Source organism: Gymnogyps californianus, chromosome 2 (genome assembly GCF_018139145.2).
Source record: "Gymnogyps californianus isolate 813 chromosome 2, ASM1813914v2, whole genome shotgun sequence".
NCBI classification, from domain to species: Eukaryota; Metazoa; Chordata; class Aves; order Accipitriformes; family Cathartidae; genus Gymnogyps; species Gymnogyps californianus.
Genome location: NC_059472.1, coordinates 53,411,605 through 53,430,257, shown reverse-complemented (window position 1 = coordinate 53,430,257; position 18,653 = coordinate 53,411,605). Strand labels below are relative to the sequence as shown.

General features: G+C 36.9%; 1 protein-coding gene across 2 annotated transcripts; it reads right to left on the bottom strand.

Annotated features, from left to right (window-relative positions):
- Positions 1 to 1,086: 1,086 nt before the first annotated feature.
- On the bottom strand, positions 1,087 to 18,322 carry NDC80 (NDC80 kinetochore complex component). Of its 2 annotated transcripts, none has more exons than XM_050892148.1 (17): positions 18,297 to 18,322; positions 17,027 to 17,137; positions 16,472 to 16,558; positions 15,591 to 15,714; positions 15,291 to 15,463; positions 12,778 to 12,880; positions 11,848 to 11,937; positions 10,497 to 10,590; positions 9,258 to 9,364; positions 8,255 to 8,399; positions 7,769 to 7,974; positions 6,386 to 6,538; positions 6,021 to 6,110; positions 5,061 to 5,153; positions 3,451 to 3,581; positions 2,817 to 2,919; positions 1,087 to 2,452 (listed from the first exon to the last, which is right to left on the bottom strand). In XM_050892148.1, the coding sequence occupies exons 2-17, from the start codon at positions 17,125 to 17,127 to the stop codon at positions 2,330 to 2,332; spliced, it is 1,923 nt and encodes a 640-aa protein (XP_050748105.1). In that variant the 5' UTR covers positions 17,128 to 17,137; positions 18,297 to 18,322; the 3' UTR covers positions 1,087 to 2,329. The 2 variants fall into 2 exon arrangements, with proteins under 2 accessions (XP_050748105.1, XP_050748104.1); XM_050892147.1 differs by lacking the exon at positions 18,297 to 18,322 and adding an exon at positions 17,259 to 17,280.
- Between the last annotated feature and the right edge of the window lie 331 nt (positions 18,323 to 18,653).

The window sequence follows — 18,653 nt, the reverse complement described above, 5'->3', positions numbered from 1 at the left end:
TATTACTTAAACATTGGCTGATGTTTATCTATGTTATATTATGACAAAAATCCCCATAGTATTTTACAGAAGCTAAGTCAAAGCCTGAGCTGGTTCTAAAGTCAATTCAGTTTAACTGACATACAGACCAATAGTTCAGCCCAATAACAAAAACATGTTGCCAACATTACAAATGTGGACTTTTTATTACTCAGACTACTTTAATTTCAGAATATTACATTTGCTAGTACATGAAGGAAGGTTGTTGTGACCTTGATTCTTTAACCCATTACCATTGGGTTCGTATTAGTCCTTGGAAATTACATTTATTTTGCTTTCATTTACTCAGTCAACTGACTACTCCACATGGCAAAGAACCTGCAGATACTAATAAACACAAGAACAGTCAGTTATAGAAGCAGAGACAAAAAAGGTATCAGGCAGCCAAGAGAGAGCATAGCCCCTAAAAAAGCACATATTTTAAAGGAACATGATTATTCTGTATGGTTCACAGTTTTGCTTAATTAGAATATTGCTTTGGGTAACAAAAATATTAGAAAGATCACAAAAGAAAAAAGCTTCTAAAGAGAAGGAACTGAGATTTGTTAAGGATGAGGTTGTTACAGGAAAAAAAAGTAAGAGTTTGTAAAAGTAAAATGAAAGAGGACAACAGAAGAAAGCAGAAATACTACCCACCTGTCAGAAAACTTTTATAGCTGTCAAATTAAACTTCTCAAGTACAACAGAAGAACAGGAAGTTAGAAGCTTAAATAATGCCATCATTATCATAATATCTGAAACAAAATACTCATACCAGAGCCAGAAGATTCACACACTATGTTGAGGACAACTGAGTTTTATATATGCTCTGCAAAAATAGCCTAGAATTAAAGACAATTCAGTTTTTATTTGCAGTCTGTGTTCAGATGGTCCATCTTAAGTTTGTTGTATATCCTAGGGATCTGCATTTCAAATATTAGTCTATTTATAGAATTAAGGAGCAACTTCATTTAGCTATCAGCTGCTAAAAACTTTTGAACAGATTGCAAAGTGGTTTCTATCATTGTATATTTGAATCAGTGATATTTATCACTGAACTCTTAAAAACACTCAAATACTTCAATACTTTTATTAGGAAATACCATCATAAACTAAACTATCCAAGACATAAATGCTGATTTTTTTAAAATTTTTTTTTTTTAAACACAAAGGTATATACAGCGTAGATAAGATACTACTTCCACATAGCACTGAACAAAGAAGTACATGTTCAAGAGATGGGGTTACATTTTCTTCAATGTATTTGGACTGGAGCTCCCCATACACTAATTTTACTGCTACTTTCCTGAGGAAGAAAAATCAAATAGAGTCTGTCCTACTGGTCTAACAAGAATGCAGACTCATTTTAGACAATTTTGATGTATCCAACATTAGCCATATCTACAACTGATTAGCTATATTGCCAGAATTCATATGTTGTCCTACTTACTCTGTATACCAGAGAGCTCTCTCCGGTATACATATTCAGAAGTACAGTGAGGCTTCATCTGGGACTATGAGCAGTTAGAGACAGAACTTTGTTTTCAAACTGACTTTCTTTCTCTAGGCTATTTACAAGACTACTGTATAACTACTACTGATCTTTTCAAAGAGTTTTTTGTTAAAAAAAAAAATCTTACTCATGTAAGAGGGGTGTCTGGGCAGTTTCATAGATAACTGAACAAGCAGGAGACTGGAAGACGTTTACATTTGGTCTTGCTACTAAAAGAAAGGCTTGGGGAAGGATGCGCACTGTCATGCATGTGTGCTAAATACATACATATATTATGAAATGCACAAACTATACTCCAGAAAGGAAAGCATAACTCTTTTCTCAGTTAGCAATCTTACAAGTTTACAAAAACCACTAGTTATTTTTAGGTAGCAGTATTTCAAGTTGTCAGTACCCTCTGCATTTGTGCTGTCACTTGCAGTTCCATCTTTAAGTCCACTCTGGCTTGTTATTTTAACAGGTTAACTGTACTCTTGTCTTACTAATGTTCCTAGAAGAGCACAAATGATTTGATTATAAAGAAAAAATGAAATTAAGTTGTTCCACAGTTGTCTTGTCACAGATGTTTGTAATAGTGTATAATATATTGCAAGGAGGAAGTGTAAGCAAAGCCTTTAAGAAAAGGCAAATATATTTTTTAATTCTTTAATGTAATTGTGTCAATAAAAGGAAGTTCATAAATGTTTCCTTACACTCAAAACCAGTTTCACTGCTAAACACAGGAAGTACCCATCCTTTTAGAAGGCACCATACCAGAGCTTCAGAAACATAAAATTTTCATCTTCACCTTTTTGGTAATTAAAGACTTTCAGCCTTCTTTTTATAACTGTCTAGAATTCTGGTCAACGTTGACAATAGATCTTCAGACATGAATTCTTCATAGTCCCTGTCAATTTTCGCGTTCTGTTCATCAAGATATTTCTAGAACAGAGTTACAGAAAGTTTATTAGAACTATCATTGTCTATTGCAGTGGTTCTGCTAAAGCATTTTAAGCAGTCATTGCACAGGTTAAGTGATTTCAGTTAAACACTTCTCTGAAAGACGTCTACCAGAAGCAGATTAAACGTGACAGGATGTTACTACTGAAATTTAATGATCAATTCTGATTATTTATACCAAAGGTTTTGTCAACAAATTTATTTAATTAGTATCCACAGACTCAGTGCAGCAGCCCTAAATAACTGATACTTCATTGGAAAGAGTAAGTTCTAATTTCCATGTGTGTAACTGCAGTTGCAAATGTCTCTAGAAAGATTTAATTCTGAATATCAAATTTTAGCTTACCTCTATAGATACTACATGAGTAGCAATCACTTCTAAAAGACGATTTAAGTTATCACCAGCTTTCCTGGTCTCTTCTGTTGTTGTTTGCATAACAACTTGATATCTAAAAAGTAAAGACACTCAGAAAGTCACGTCCGTAATTATAAAATTCTGACATCTAAAACAATCACTTCACCAAGTCTGATATATTGTCATGTTTAGCCATAATTTTTTCTATTAGTATTAACTTGAACCAAGTTAGATTTATATATTAATACTCAACTTAGAAGGACCATATTGTGCTAACCGGTAAGAAACAAAAGTACCTAGAGTCAGAATAGTCTTTCCAGACTTTAGGCTGTAAAATGTAGTTGTCACATAAGTTTGGAAACAAACTAATTTCCTTACTACAACCATGTATATGAAAAAAATTACATGCAAAACAGGAATTCTGATACAGCAGACAAATATTCTAGCAAAATATTAAGTGTCGAGGAGAAACATCTTTCAATTGTGAATTTGTGAAATTAATATACTGAGATGGATACCTGCTCACCAAACAATTTTATGTTAGGATTCAAGAAAATGTCTTTATCCTTAAAACACATAAAACTCAAAATAAACTACACAAACAACTTGAAGTTATGGGCCTTACTGTCGTTGAAGATCATGCAATTCATTTGTGGCTTCACTGAGACCTTCATTGACACCACTCTCAAGTAATTGTTTATGCTTCTCTAACAATTCCAGTTCATTTGCACATTTTTGCTCCTCTTCTTCTGCCTCCTGTAAACATAAGGAAAGAGGAAAAAATAAAAATAAAAATAAATTGCATAACTCAGGAATAATTAGGATTTTTTTCTCCTTTATATTACCTGATTACATCCTGATACTTGAACTCAGAATTCACACAAGTAACTCCAAACTCAGAACTAAAAAACCCAAGGACAACCCCCCAAACCTACAGTTTTAGGTATTCGCTGTATTGTCTTCCACCCAAAACCAGACTAACCTTCCCTTTATTTCTCTAACCGTATTTTAAGGTCTGTGTTGCAGCTATTTTCCCTTCAAGGTTCATCCAAAAAAGTGTTATTTACATACTTTAAATAGCTTAGAAATGGAACATCAAACAACTGTTTCTAGGTTAAAAAAATGAAATCACATCCGAGTAAGAAAATTGTTTTTCCCTTTTGTGTCTGAAAGATGAGTACAAAATGTAAGTCATCATCTCTCCAAGGAGAATGACACTGTTGACACTATACTTAGCACAATTAAATGCACAAAACCAAACTAAATTCTACCATCACCTAAACATGCAATTCTGGTAAATTACTGAAACATCATCCTTCAAAAGTAGTTTTAATACTGAAGTCTCATGGATAGCATTTTAAAAATTACACAAGGAATTACATGACTATGTCTTATTATAACCATTCAGTTGCAACGAAGTATTTTACGAGCTCACCTTAAGAGAAAAGCATATGCAACAGCATAGATCAAAAGCTAAGTTTCAGGTGTTTTTGAAAGCAATAAACTAAATGAATTGCCTTCAGCCACCTAAGCAGGTATTAGCAATGAAATAACCCTGTTTCATTGTTATAGCACAGGAGTTTGGATTTGAAAGAGCAGGTATGTTAAACACTAGCTTAGTTCAAAAAGCATTTTGCTCCTGGGCAGCACAGCCCCACCAAAGCCATGCTGTTAGAGAAGTTGGGAGGTACTGAAGCAGCCATTTAGTTGTTAACTGAGAGGGACTGCTCTCCCACTGGGGAAGAAAAAACAAAGAAAACAAACAGGTTTATATTATTAAAACATTTAATGTGCTTTTAGTCAAATAATGTTTTCCTTAGTTTTTAATGTGATTAAACATGTTCACTAAAAACTGTATTTATTATATACAAAATGAATAGACAAGGCAGATTCTGTTAACACTAAAATCTCCTTCAAGCACATGCTTTGAGACATCCTGAGGTCAGGAGATGATCGCAGCTGCTTTTATTACTGGATGTAGTAGCTTATGATTTACAGGATCTGTCAAAGTATAATGCCAGATTCTCTTACGAGAAAGTGAAAACTGACTCACTTAAGGTAGCACTCAAATACTTCTGAAAAGAATGAGGGAATCCTGCAAGAGGAATGGAAGGACGCAAGGGCAGAGGTCCAAACAAACAACAATGCAAACCAAAAACTTATGTATAAATACAAAGATTAAGGATAAGGATATCATTAAGGATAAATTGTAATCAACCTATAAAAAAGCTCTACCTTAAGCTTCTGATGGTAAAGATCATCCAGCTTTTCAGCTTCTTCTTTCAGCATTTTCACACTGCTTTTCTTGTCCACTACCATTACATTCACCTAGAATGAAAACATGACCAAGAAAATATAATTCAAAAAGAATTCCGACATATAAATCCATGCCATCACAAACAAAACATGGTAGCCCAGAAATGTTTAAACTGGGCCAGGCTGGGATGGCATTAACTTTCTTCATAGCAGCCTGTATGGTGCTTTGTTTTGGATGAGTGGCTAAAACAGTGTTGGTAACACACCAATGTTTTGGCTATTGCTGAATAGCACTTGCACAGCATCAAGGCTTTCTTTCCCTCCCGCAGCCCCTCAGTGAGTAGGGTAGGGGCAGACAAGAGGCTGGGAAGGCGCACAGCTAGGTCAGCTGACCAAAAGTGACCAAAAGGATATTCCATACCATATACTGTCATGCTCAGCAATAAAAACTGAGGTAGGGGAAGAAGAATGGGGAAATAAAATTCTCCTTCTTCCAATCCATCCTGAACCTACTATTGCTAAAAATCTCCCTGATGACAGCTTGTCAGTGATGGTAAGCCACACATACTGGAATGGGCAATTTATTAAAAACAAATCTTTCCAATGTTTATGGTCAAATAGCTGCATAATCTTCAATGCAGGGGACACACGTTATTTCAACCAACAGAAGGAGATCCTAACTCTCACAAAAACTTTTAGGTTCCACCATAATTAAAGCAATCTTCTCACAGCTTTCTCCCACCTCTCCCCCCCTCCCCCAAAACCCCAACCCAACAAAAAACCGCAACAAAACCAACCCAAACAAAAAAAAAAAAAAACAACCCTTACATCCAAACAAAAACCAACCCACCACACCACACTTCACCCATGCAAAAAGTCAAATGAGACCAGCAGATAACATTGTGGTATCTTAGTCCTAATCTTCATTAACCAACACACCTGTTCCAAAGTATCTTCCAAAGTCATTTTCCTTTGAGTAGCTTTCCTAATTTCTTCCTCAGTCTGGTTTATGATCTCCATAAGGGGAGCCTGTAATACACATACAAGAAGATCTGGCTAATGCAATTTGTTAGTTTGAACTAAGATGTACCCCAGTACATCTTTTTCCTCTCCCGTTTTTGTTTAGGCTGCTGAACCCTCCAATACCAAATTTCCTTCCTATACTATAATATAGTTGCAGCAATGCATCACACAAGCTTTTCAATGAAGTTTCATGGAGAGGTTAAGAGAGACCTTTCCAACATTTCCAAAGAAACATAGTTTTTTGTGAGTAGTAACAGAAACATTGTGTTGACTCTGCTCACCTTGATCTGAGTCCTGTATTTGACTAGGCAATTTGGTCCTGCCTCAGGATTAAACTGAATCTCAAAGTCGTGGCCTTTGGAATTCTCAGCACTTACTGGAATTAATTTCAGCTTTCGAGCCAGTTTATGATACTCTGCCAGTTGCATTTCGATCTGTTCAGAGGAGAAAAGGGCAAAAATTGTAGAAGAAATAGAAGTGAAAAGCTTTGCAAAAAGTATTCATATAGTACTTTAAACAGGTTTCTGAGTTGCTCTGTACAAACATGATTCCATGTCATGCCACAGTATGCAAGAGCTGTATGTATTGACAGTCCAGCAGTTCGCATTGGTTGGATTAAGTGCTGTTTTATGATTCTTTCAGAGTTTGCTCTGCAAGGTTTCTCAGTCTGTATGGGTGAGACTGAATGGTTTCACCTGTGGTTTTCCCTACTCATCTGCCATATTTTTTCCTGCCTCAACTTTTTGGGGATTAGTTGATAGGGGAGGAAAAGCATGCTTGGAAATAATACAAATAACTAAAACAACGATCAGTCATCATGTTGATATGCCTTCCCTCATTGGTTTTAACAGGAAATGCCATATAGTCACACATCCTAATAACAAACTAACTTGAGCATACCTCTAGACAAAGCTTATAAAATGCTCTATGTTCTGATTAATGAGTGCCATTCATATGCAAACACCAAACATAAGTATTTTTTCCAGTTTTATGTACTTCATACTTGCACAGTATGAAGAATTTAAGGTAATACCAAGTGCTTGATAAAGCGTAACCCTGCCAAATGCAAAACATATTTGAAACTTTTTTTTTTAGTTCTCCATCTAGCAAAGCAGAAGCTTTTAAATCCCACCACTTACAGGACCACATCTTTTCATTCTGTTTGAGGGAATTGAATGTGGCCCTTGAAACCTATTAGAACTTCCACATAAGGGACCAATCTGGCCCTAAATGCATGCACAGATATTGATTCAAAGCACTAGTTTTGCATTACTTCCTTGCTATGAAATCTTAACATTAGCCTGAAATTGCTTGTGTTATCGAAGCAGTTTCAAGCTAATGTTATCAAAGCTCTTGATGCTATAGCAGTGAGAGCTGACAATGGTGCATATTCTAGCTATGTCCCTTATGATGCAGAAAAAAAAAAAATGAAAAGAATACATTTCCATTATGCTCAAAATAGAAAAGGGGCAAAAAAAAAAACCCCAACATTTTTCAGAGAGATTATAAACAGAAGCCATTCTTGTCACTTTACCCTGTTAAGACATATCTATGCTGCTGTTAGATTATTTAGGAAAGAAGTTAACAATAGTTCAAGTCCCAGGTTTAAGCTTGCATGATGAAAACTGATAGCCACCTCTCAGTGTAGTAGGGTTTTCACGTACCGCTTCTTTATTCCTGGCATATTTTAGCTCTTCATTCCACAGCTGATGTTCTTCTGCTTCCACTTCCTTAGTGAGCTTGTTAATGGTTTGCTGCAACTCATTTCTCTCATGATTTATTCTCTCAATGTCCGCAACTGAGTACTTTTGGTTATCAAAGATGTGCTGGAGCCGGGCATTCTCCTGCTTCATTGCTTCTACTTCCATTTCTAAGTTCACAAAACATTTGTGAAATGGATGTAAAATACCAGCCTATATAGTTAAACCTGATCTCTCTGTATTTTTATGAGTAATTAATATCTGTGTTTCATTACTCTAGCGTACAAACAGCTATCGGCCAAAAAATCTCTTTATTAGCAATCCATTTTGGAAAGTTTATTTGTAGCATCATCATACACTAAGTATCTCCCTGTCCTGAAGCTGAGAATTACAATTATTTTAAACCTATTTCTAGCTTCATTATCCCATTTGTGACCAAGGCCTTCTTACCTGCTGTCTCAACTTCCTCATTAACACCTTCCATTTTTTGATCAAGGATAGCTATATGAGATTCCAGATTAGCCAAATAAGCCTGGTATTTCTGGACATCTGCTTGAAGAGACGATTTCAGGTTTCGTAGTGATACTCTACGATCCTAGTAAATGGATGGAAAGAACCACTATTATATTAATCTAAAATAACGATCTTACTTTCCAGACAAGACAATAGAGTAATTGGTCAACTTCACTAGTATAAATATAAAATTAAAGAACTTCAATAAATTTTTATCTCTGACAGCTGAATCAAGTTAAGCATCTTTAAAATAATAACAAAAAAGGCTGAAAAGATGTTTTGTACCTTAATTCTTGCATTTCAGCATTTAGTCTTTGATTTGCATTAGGCATTGCATTAAGAAAGTTCTTACTACAGGTAATTCACAACCTAAGTATAATAATACACAAAGGGCAGATAAAACTAAGGGCAAGGAAAGCTGGGAATACAAGCAGCACATTTTGCACAGTAGGCAGGAGTCTCAATTTGCCAGCTGCACAGCCACTAAACTATTTTTAAACTCATGATATATTAAAAGCAGAATCCATCTTTTCAAACAAAATATTTTCCCCAAAATATATTGTTACCACTGAATCCCATGCTCTCATCCCCTAAGTTCTCATACCAACACTTTTGTAAAAGATAATGTTGAAGTTCAGAAAAAATAAAATACTTAAACCACTTTTTTTTTAATACTGCAGCCAATGCAATATCTCATTACCTGAAAATATCTACACAATATCAAACAAATAGTGACTGAAGACTCCACACTAAATGCCTTGTACTATAATGGTATAGAGTCTGTAATAACCTGGCCTCATTCAAATCTCATAGAGCACTGAAAATAATTTTCCATTTGTTGTAACATATCATCAGTATCTTCTTTTAATAATGACAATAATGGTCAATAATAGAAAATTCAGCTCCACCATACAAACAAGCATAGACACAATTTACTAACCGGCTCGCTTTCCTTTTCTTTTTCTAGTCTTGCAATCTCTTCATGAAGTCTTTTGTTGTCAGCTGCTAAACCTTCTATCTGGAATTCATCTATATTAAATAAATCCTCTGGGGGAAAAAATAAAAGGACGGGGGTGGTTACAAATCAATCTCACTGAATATCATCACCTAATCTGAGTATCTGTGCTTTAGCTTCAGCACAGTAAATACCCATTTATCTGGACAATTATTTTAAACTAAAAAACCCCCCAAAACTAACCAACAAACCCATCAAAAAACACTTTCATTACAAAGCAAATAGACAAAAAACCCAAAACAAGAAAAGAAATTAGTTTTTCAGTTCTGATACCAGAAAAGAGCTCAAAATCACTCCTGTGAGGTCAGAGTTTCCAAACTCTCATACAGCCCACACTACAGATTAGTGGTTGTTAGATAAGTTTCATCTGTTCCAGCTTCACAAGGTAGTCTGATTTGTATACTCCTTTCTCATCCACATACTTCCTTGCCTCTTGAGACATCTTTTCCCTTACTTCCCTCAGTCTTTGCTAAACAATGGCATGATTACTTTTTCCTGATAATATCTAGTAACAGTCTGGTAGCTTGTTTCCTCTCCAACTGATGGCTCCAGCTTGCAACAGAAGTGTCCTTAGTCTGGCTTTTCATAGGAGGGCACAGAAAGTGAGAACTCTTCTTCCTCTTTGTTCTCATATTCTGTTTGTATTTTTGTAGATGATGAAATGAATGAGTCAAAAAAATAAATAGTTTTCCATCTCCCTGAAGACAAACACAGGTGCATACTGAATCACATATGCGAACCTTCACAACAGTTTGGAACTCTTGCAGACTGTTTTCAGAGCTTTTAGAAGCTGAACTGTCTTACTCATCAGATGTGCATCCTCTGGTAATATTTTTTTAATTGTTAACTTTGTCAGACAGAAACAAGAATCATCTGCATAGATGGAATTTGCATCTGAAGAACCTTATACTGCTTTTCTGTCACAAAGCCACTGAAAACAATAGGGTCACACAGGTACAGCTGACAGCAGAGCATGACCCGTCTGTCTGTACTTGTAGCAATGCATAAAAAGAAGAGAATTAAGTCAAAGTAACTGAGAGGTACTTGGGAATTTCAGGTTCCCTTACCTGAGATCACTTTCACTTGTAAACTGAGCAAAACTGGTGCTAGGAGAAGAGAAACCAGTAACACAATTAAATACTTCATTAAAACATGAAAACTTACTTAATTTTGACTGCACTTCTGCATCCAATTCTTCAAAAGTATCTCTCCCTTTCATGAAGAGCTCATAGCACTTCACAGAGTAGTCCATGAAAAGCTGAAACCAATTTAAAAAGTTTTCATTTCAACAATTCAAAGGGCTGTAAAATATCTAGATAGTCTAAATCTACTCAACCAACGGAATTAAACAGACACCAAAAATATCTTTCACTGGTTTGACTGCACTTCTGTAAAAATCAACTTTTTTTTCCTCCCTTTAAACATGTCAACAGATTATATCCAGGCAGAAGGAAGCATCTAGAATTCACATTAAGAAAGGTCTGGAAATACTTGATACATTTTTCTGGGATACCTAAAAAGGATAGTAGATACAATATTTAAGAATTTATTATCTTGAAGCATGTGATCCTCCCAGGCTAGTTTATGGAAACTGTAGGTCTGTTTAACAGACCTCTTTAGTAAATATGACTGCTATACTTCAGATGAGCATATGTCAGAGAACTGATCTAGAATTAAAAAAGGTTACCCAAAAAGAATTTACTGGAGACTTTAAATTACAGATCTTTCAGAAGCAATTACACCAGTACTGTAAATTTTGTTTGAACATATATACATATGCATCAGTGTATAAGCACACATTTAGTTTAAAAGCATTTTTAATTGTCAACTGTCAGGTTTGTAACCTTAGTCCAAAATTCTGATTTAATTTGATTTTTGCAATTTCCTAATTAAATGTTCTGGCACATCATACAACCCCTTCCAAACATCTGCTGCGAGTTAACAGCGAGATAAATCCAAATAGTACTCAATCTATGATAAATTAGAAAGCAAGCAAGCTGCTGGATTTTTGAGTGCCTGAATTACATTGCCACCCTAATTTGTGGCTTGGAAATTAAACATTACAACAAATTTTTAAAAGGTAAACTGAGTAGATATCAGCAGGAGCCACCACATTTATAACGAAGTCACTGTCTTTACACTGTACTGCTGTTAACCTTAGAAGACTCAAGTGCTAAAGAGAAATATACCTGAGACCCTACTAAGGCAATAAACAGCATAATGACTCCCTTTCTCCACAAGGAGAACAGAAACAGTAGCAACTCGGAGAATAACGCATTTCAATTTAATACCCAGTCTTCACAAATAGACTGGCCATGATGCCTGCTCAGGAAACTAGTTGATCAGGCTTTTTATATAATGCTGCTATACTTCCTAGATAACTCTGTGAATATAAAACTGAACACAATATATAAGTACAGTTAAAATTGTTGTGTCATATATTTAAATTGTGTTGTTACAGCATATGGCAAAATTCAGTTGAACAATTCTGATAATAATTTACTTTTTATGGTACCTTATTATGTACAATTCCATCATCCGTCTCTCCTCCCCAGCTCTGTCCATCATCAAACGATGGTGCATTTTCCCTCATGGCAGCATACAACTGAAAGGCACAGGTGTACATACAAAGAGCAAGTGTGAATATCCCCATTAGTTTTCATATTAGTTTCATGTTTGTGATAAGAAGCAGAGTAACATTGGATGAGGATTTCAGCAAGCAGGGTGTAATGGTGCTGCTTCAGAATGTGACCAATCACATCAGGGTAATGAGCCTGTGTTTAGTTGACTAAAAGCACAGATGAAGAGGTATTAACTGGACATTCAACACTGCCAAATTGCCTTGCTAAGCCAAATGTGTCTTTTCAACATAAAGGACAAGATTTTCATGTGTGCCCAATTCAGCAGTAGTGAACTTCTGTCACGGATTCCAAATTTCACTCAGACTTGAGCTAGCAACAACAGAGAGTTACCACTATTAAAAAAACAAACAAAAAACTCCCACCCAAGCACAAAACCCCCCACTCTGTACAACAATCACAGGATACTTGAGTAATTGCTATTGAAAACTCCATCCTTAGACTTCAAATTTAGGAGAAGATGGCAGACATCACAAGATGATCTACACTGAAGATACATGATTATACCCCTTAACTTTTCACATTTTTATGTATAAGTTGTCATTTTTTCCCCCTCTCATACACAAATTTATCCAGTGCACACAGTTAAAAAATATTACCATAATATAACATTAAAAACTCAGTTTAAAAGTTACTAAAAGTAAGGCTAAGGGCTAGCTCCCAGATGGCAGGTAAGAACACCTACCCTTTTCTTTACATAAATGTCAAACAACAAGATTTTTAGAAAGCATTTAGAAGATCTGTATTGAAACTAACATTCCAGCCTGAAAAGTGGAAATATTTGGCTTAAAGACAACAAATGCTACCTTGACACAATCAATTAACCACACCAAAGCTGTCACGATCTGAGGCCACGTGTGTGGTGCTCCCACTGTGTACATGGAGCTTTTTGACAAAGGAAAGGGGTATCTACAAAGCAAAAGAAAATACATTTTAATAGCTGTGGCAAACAGTGATGAAAAACCAGTACATTTTTAAATGTAGATCAATGCACAGAAGAAAGAACAAACTCAATTGTACTTTATACTGTACATCAAAGGGAGATAAGCTGAGTTCTTACAGCACTATTTTATTCAATTATCATGGGTTTCTCATTTTGTGATTCATAGAATATCTCAAGTTGGAAGGGACCCATAAGGATCATCAAGTCCAACTCCCTGCTCCTTGCAGGACTACCTAAAACTAAACCACATGACCAAGAGCATCGTCCAGACACTCCTTGAACTCTGCTAGCCTTGGTGCTGTGACCACTTCCCTGGGAAGCCTGTTCCAGTGACTGACCACCCTCTCAGTGAAGAGCCTAATGTCCAATCTGAACTTTCCCTGATGCAGCTTCATTCCATTTCCTCATGTCCTATCACCGGTCACCAGAGAGAGGAGATCAGCACCTCCCCCTCCACTGCCCCCCTTAAGGAAGTTGTAGACTGCAATGGGGTCACCCCTCAGCCTTTTCTTCTCCAAGCTGAACAAACCAAGTGACCTCAGCCACTCCTCGTAAGTCTTGCCCTCAAGACCTTTCACCATGTTGGTCACCCTCCTCTGGACAAACTCTAATAGTTCAATGTCCTTCTTATATTGAGGCGCCCAAAACTGCACACAGTACTCAAGGTGAGGCCACACCAGTGCGGTGTAGAGTGGGACAATCATCTCCCTCGACTGGCTAGCTATTGAAGAAATGATTGAAAAAATGGACTTTTTTTGCATATCCAAAGATTAGGAACAATTAAGGCCTTGTACAAAACAAGTGTAAACTATTCCTTCATACACTCCTTAGCCCCTTCCTATTCAGCTTAGTATGTTGCCTTGGTCTTGGTAGCAGCCAGATCTGTCTTTCTCCTTCTGAAGCTACTATGAGAGGAGAGATAGGCACTGTAGTACTAAGGAAAAAGGAGTGAGTGCCCTGTGAGCATGAGGCGATTCATGATGAGACAAAGACCTCAAAGGAAAGGCAACAAATGCAAAGGAGGGAGTAATAGTCCAATGGATGATGTTTAGACTTCCAAACTGGGTGTGCAAGTGTGAAGAATTTCCTAACATATGAAAACAAACTGATACACAGGAGTCCTGTTCTAAGAGGGCAAGGTTTTTGCTTCTTGGGTCAAATACACTTTCAAAACAGAAAAGCAGCTGACAATCAGCTTAATGTCATGCAATTCCAGAAAAGAATTTCAGAACAGCTGCACATCAAAGTATTAATATTACCCATAAATATGGAACACGCAAAGGCTATACTGCTAATTACAGACATTATCTCAAAGTCTTCTACAGATCAGGGAACACAGAAGTGCAGATTTTATTCCATCTTTAGACTGACAGCTGCCCAAAGTTATTTTAAGAAGACAGGACAAGAAGCTACTGATAAATTGACAGTTCTAAATAAGTGCTCATGAGCCATTCAGCCCAAGAATTTTTTAAAATTAATTATTTAGGTCCATTTTCTAACTCTCAAAGACAACTTAAAGTGAGTTCTCAAAATAAGTCTTTTTATCCAGCATTACACTCTTGGTGCAGCAGAGTAAAGCCTCTTGAGAGCAACTTCCTTTTCAACATTTCAGCTAGGTCAGAATTTTGACATGTTATAGGTTAAAACAAAATTTTATTAAAATACTGAGAAGTGAACAGATTTATACCCACATCTAGGAGCCCTGTCGCTTTTGAGCCCATGATGGTGTCAATCTACAGAAGTAAAATACACTTCACTTTTTTTTTTTAATGAGACTGAAAAGTCACCATTATCAACAGGCAGAGGATTTTCTTTCTCAGAAAGTGTTGGTGCATTAATGATTCCAAACACTTACTGAACAAGATTAGAAATAAAACACCCAGCTACTTAGTGTTTTTCTCACCTCAGTGGTCATTTTTGTTATTTCTACCCCCTGCTTTGAAAGCAGAATGAGAGAAGTTACAAGAAAAATGATTTTTTAACTAAATGAACTGGATCCAACATTCTGAAATTGTTTTTTAGTTCTTGGATTTTAACAGAATGAACTAGACGAATCTGTCAAAAAAATGTGTGTCTGTCTTTCAAAGTTTAATACAAATAAAGATAATTAATTAGATTTTACATTAACAAAGCAAGCTTCCAAGACCCTATAGTTCTGCAAGTTCAAATATAAAATGTATAGTAGGGTCTGAGAATCAGAGAGTAAACTTAGAGCTAAACAAAAGTGAAACAAAATAATCACAACGTTGTCGTTTCAGAGTCTCATCTGAATAAAGAAGCCTATCCATTCTCCCCAGCTATCATGCAGAATTCGCTTTTAAATTTCTAGCTGTATCATATCTATTTAGCACAACAGACTAACAATAATGATCTTACCCAAGCTCTTTAAAAACTCTGGGAATTTCCTCTTCAAATTTTGAGTCAGGCAGTTCATAAGAAGGGCAGAGAAATCCATAGATAAAAGTGAAGATTTTTAAAAAGTCCTTAACTGATGGAGACTGTAGTGATTTCATGGAAACATTATGGGCGTAACCATTCTCAACAAGAAACTGAGAAAAAGAAACATAGCATATTAGTCACTAAATAAAATCTAAAGTTGAAACCATGAAAAATAAATATTTTGATTAGTATCTTTTATGCCTAGTAATGTACGTTTAGAACAAGTTAATAAGTTACCTCACAAAGCTGCTTGATACATTGTTGGATGAATGCCTTGTCATGAAGTGGCCTGGGATCCTTGATCTTTTCTGTACCAAACACACCGTACTGACTGTTGCGTGAACCTCCAGCCCCACTAGTTCTAGGAACAAAAAATAAATACAGTTCTTGTGACAATACATATAAATAAGAACTCTCAATGTTTAAGTCACTACAATTGCTATTTTTATGTTTCTTTTGCATTTGTTATGCGAAGGGATTCCTGAAGGTTTCTCTTTATTTAGGATGATTGGAAAAACAACATCAACCTGGAAGCCATGACGCACACATACAATAGAGGGATTATTGCATCCTAGATGAATATTTTCTTCAGTCTATTGAAAGAAATAAAGTTTTATAGAGCAGAAAAATACCCCAGAAATGAAGAAACAAAATGATGTAGATGACTGAAAATAAAGACTAAAATATTTAAGGAATATTTAAAAGGAATAGATCCCTGCAACAGTGGGGTCCTATGAAAGGAGATACCCGCAAGACATCAGAACAGAGAAAGCAATGAACTAAGCTGAAAGATTATAGAATTTTGGAAGATTTGCATCTTAGAAGAAGATGCTAAGGCAGAATGTACTGGAGATATTGTTCTTCCTTAAATAGGCAAATGTATTGAGCAGCTCTCAAGGTCTGCAGTGCATATCGTTCCCAAGAGGAAGAACAGCTCTCGAAGCAATTCCTACTCCACAGCATTATTGTTTAGTGATCAAAGAGTGGAAGAAGGCAGACCTGAAGGTCTGCTGGGCTCAGATCCGTTATTCCCTATGATGAAAATCTGTCAAGAGAGAAAAATTACAAAATTATGTGTTGTTTTTATTTACAGTACAGAGATCTAAAACTATCAATACCTCTTCCCAAAAAAGCTGACTTTTCTTTCCGAAGTTCCAGGTGTAGGTTTGCTCATGCTCAGCTTCCCAAACGTACCTCTGTCCTTCCTGAGGGACAGGGAGAAGGATTCAAGAGACTATTTCTACCATTTCATCTTTTGCTCATGTAAGAAAACTATAAACACTTGCATATAAGCCTAAGCATCTTCAGCATAGCAGCATCTTAGAAAAGTCAACTGATTCTAATGCATTATTTGTCCATTATCAAAACTACTTCTGCAAGAAGATTTACAAGTATACATTTTATACACACACTCACTCAGCCACCTCCTAAGAAATATGTAAGAAAAAGTGTTACAATTTGCAATGTGTCATGGGTGTACAAATAGATTAAAGAAAGTTTTTTGCAGAACTGGAGCACTTGTGCAAATATCCTTGGCTGCAAGGAGTTTTCTTCTCGCTGCTCCCATTTTTTTTTTTTTCAGTTACTACTCACACACTCAAACACACTACAGTAAATCTCTTCAGAGTTAGCTTTATATACCTATTCTTAGCAAGACGATCAGAAACACTTACGTCTGAGGTGTTTGAAGACCCATCTTGTTGTTGTCCTGCACTCTCAGTGCCATCATAGATTGCCGACCACTGCTTCCGGCAATACTTGAGCTTCGTCTCATTGTGACTAAACTGTAAATCACAATCTGTCAGTATTGGAAAATACAGGATCTAAGAGTATTTGCTTTTTTAAACACCACAATGACTTTCTAAAGGGTCAGAATAAGCAAGTAGAACTGTATTTTGGACCAACCAGTGTGACAGACAGTTTCCAGAAATACTGGGTTCTCCTAAAAAAAAAAAAAAAAAATCAATAGAAAAAACCAGTGTATGTCAGACTCCAGAACTACATAGCAGCAGCCACAGCCTTTCAAATTAACTGTTTTATTGATGAAAGTGCCAGTGCTTGTTCCAAACCTAGTATTTTGCCTTTATTTGTATCTGGTCATTTCTAACCTATAGGCTCCAAAAGCAAAACGGCTTAAGAAGTTTTTCAGTCCAATCAGCTGGGAAGAAGACCACACTAACATGACTACTGTTTCTAGCACTTTAGCCATTCACCTATTCTTTAGCCACTAATTCTGAGCCTGCTTATTGATTTTGCAAATAATCTGACAGTATTATAGCACAGTAACTGGAAAGCCTATTCTGAGATAATATGGCTATCTTCAGACTACACACAAAATATAAATCAAACTGGAAGTATTGAACTGTCCCCACAGTGGTATTAAGTGGGATTTTGAGGTAAATAGAATTAACTCTGCAAAAAAAAAAAAAAAAAGCCAATTTTTGCCCTTTACAGAGGATCTATTTTATTTGTGGGGTGGGCTCAAACAACTGAATTATAACTAATCAAAAAACCTTCATTACAAACATTACCAAAACACATTATCAATACAAACTGTGTTTCACAATCACAATTCCAGTTCCACTTCTCGCAAACCATGACTGAGGTTTAGTTTAGGCCCACTTCATAAGGCAGTTTATCTGTGACCTCATTTTCTCTGGGGAAGAAGCTGCATTCTTCCATTACTTTACCAGGGATCCACCACAGACAGAGTAAATTGTTTTCATAACCACACTAAATGACTAGTTTAAGAGCAGAGTTTGCTAGACTCAACACGCCAGCAGAAAAAAAGGTAGCAGCGCGGCAGAACTAGGCACAACTACATCCACTTGCATTAACAGCACGTTTACACCGCACCAAAGGCAAACAGAGAACCCAGTGGCGTTTACACGCCGACACCAACAGCCCGACACTCCCTACCGCCACCGGGCCCGGCCCCCTTACAGCCCCAGCTTTCCCCCGGTACGCGGCCCGCCTCACAGACGCCAGCCCGCCAGCCCCGGGGTTGTTGCTGCTGCCCGCCCGCCCGCCCCCCTCAGCGGGGCAGGCCCACACCACGGAGAGACCCGTCCTAACAGCCCAGCCGTTACCGTTAACAGCGCCGACGCCGCCTTCTCAATTTCAAATCCGCCCGCCGGCGACGTCACGCAACGCGCCGCAGCGGGCTACGTCACAGCGGAGCGGCGAAGAAGCAGGATAAGGAGTGAAAGGACGCGCGGGGCGCATCGTCACTTCCGCTTGCCTGGCCGCTCACCCACAAACCGCCTGATTCCCCCGGAAGCTCTTAGGAGAAAAGGTCGT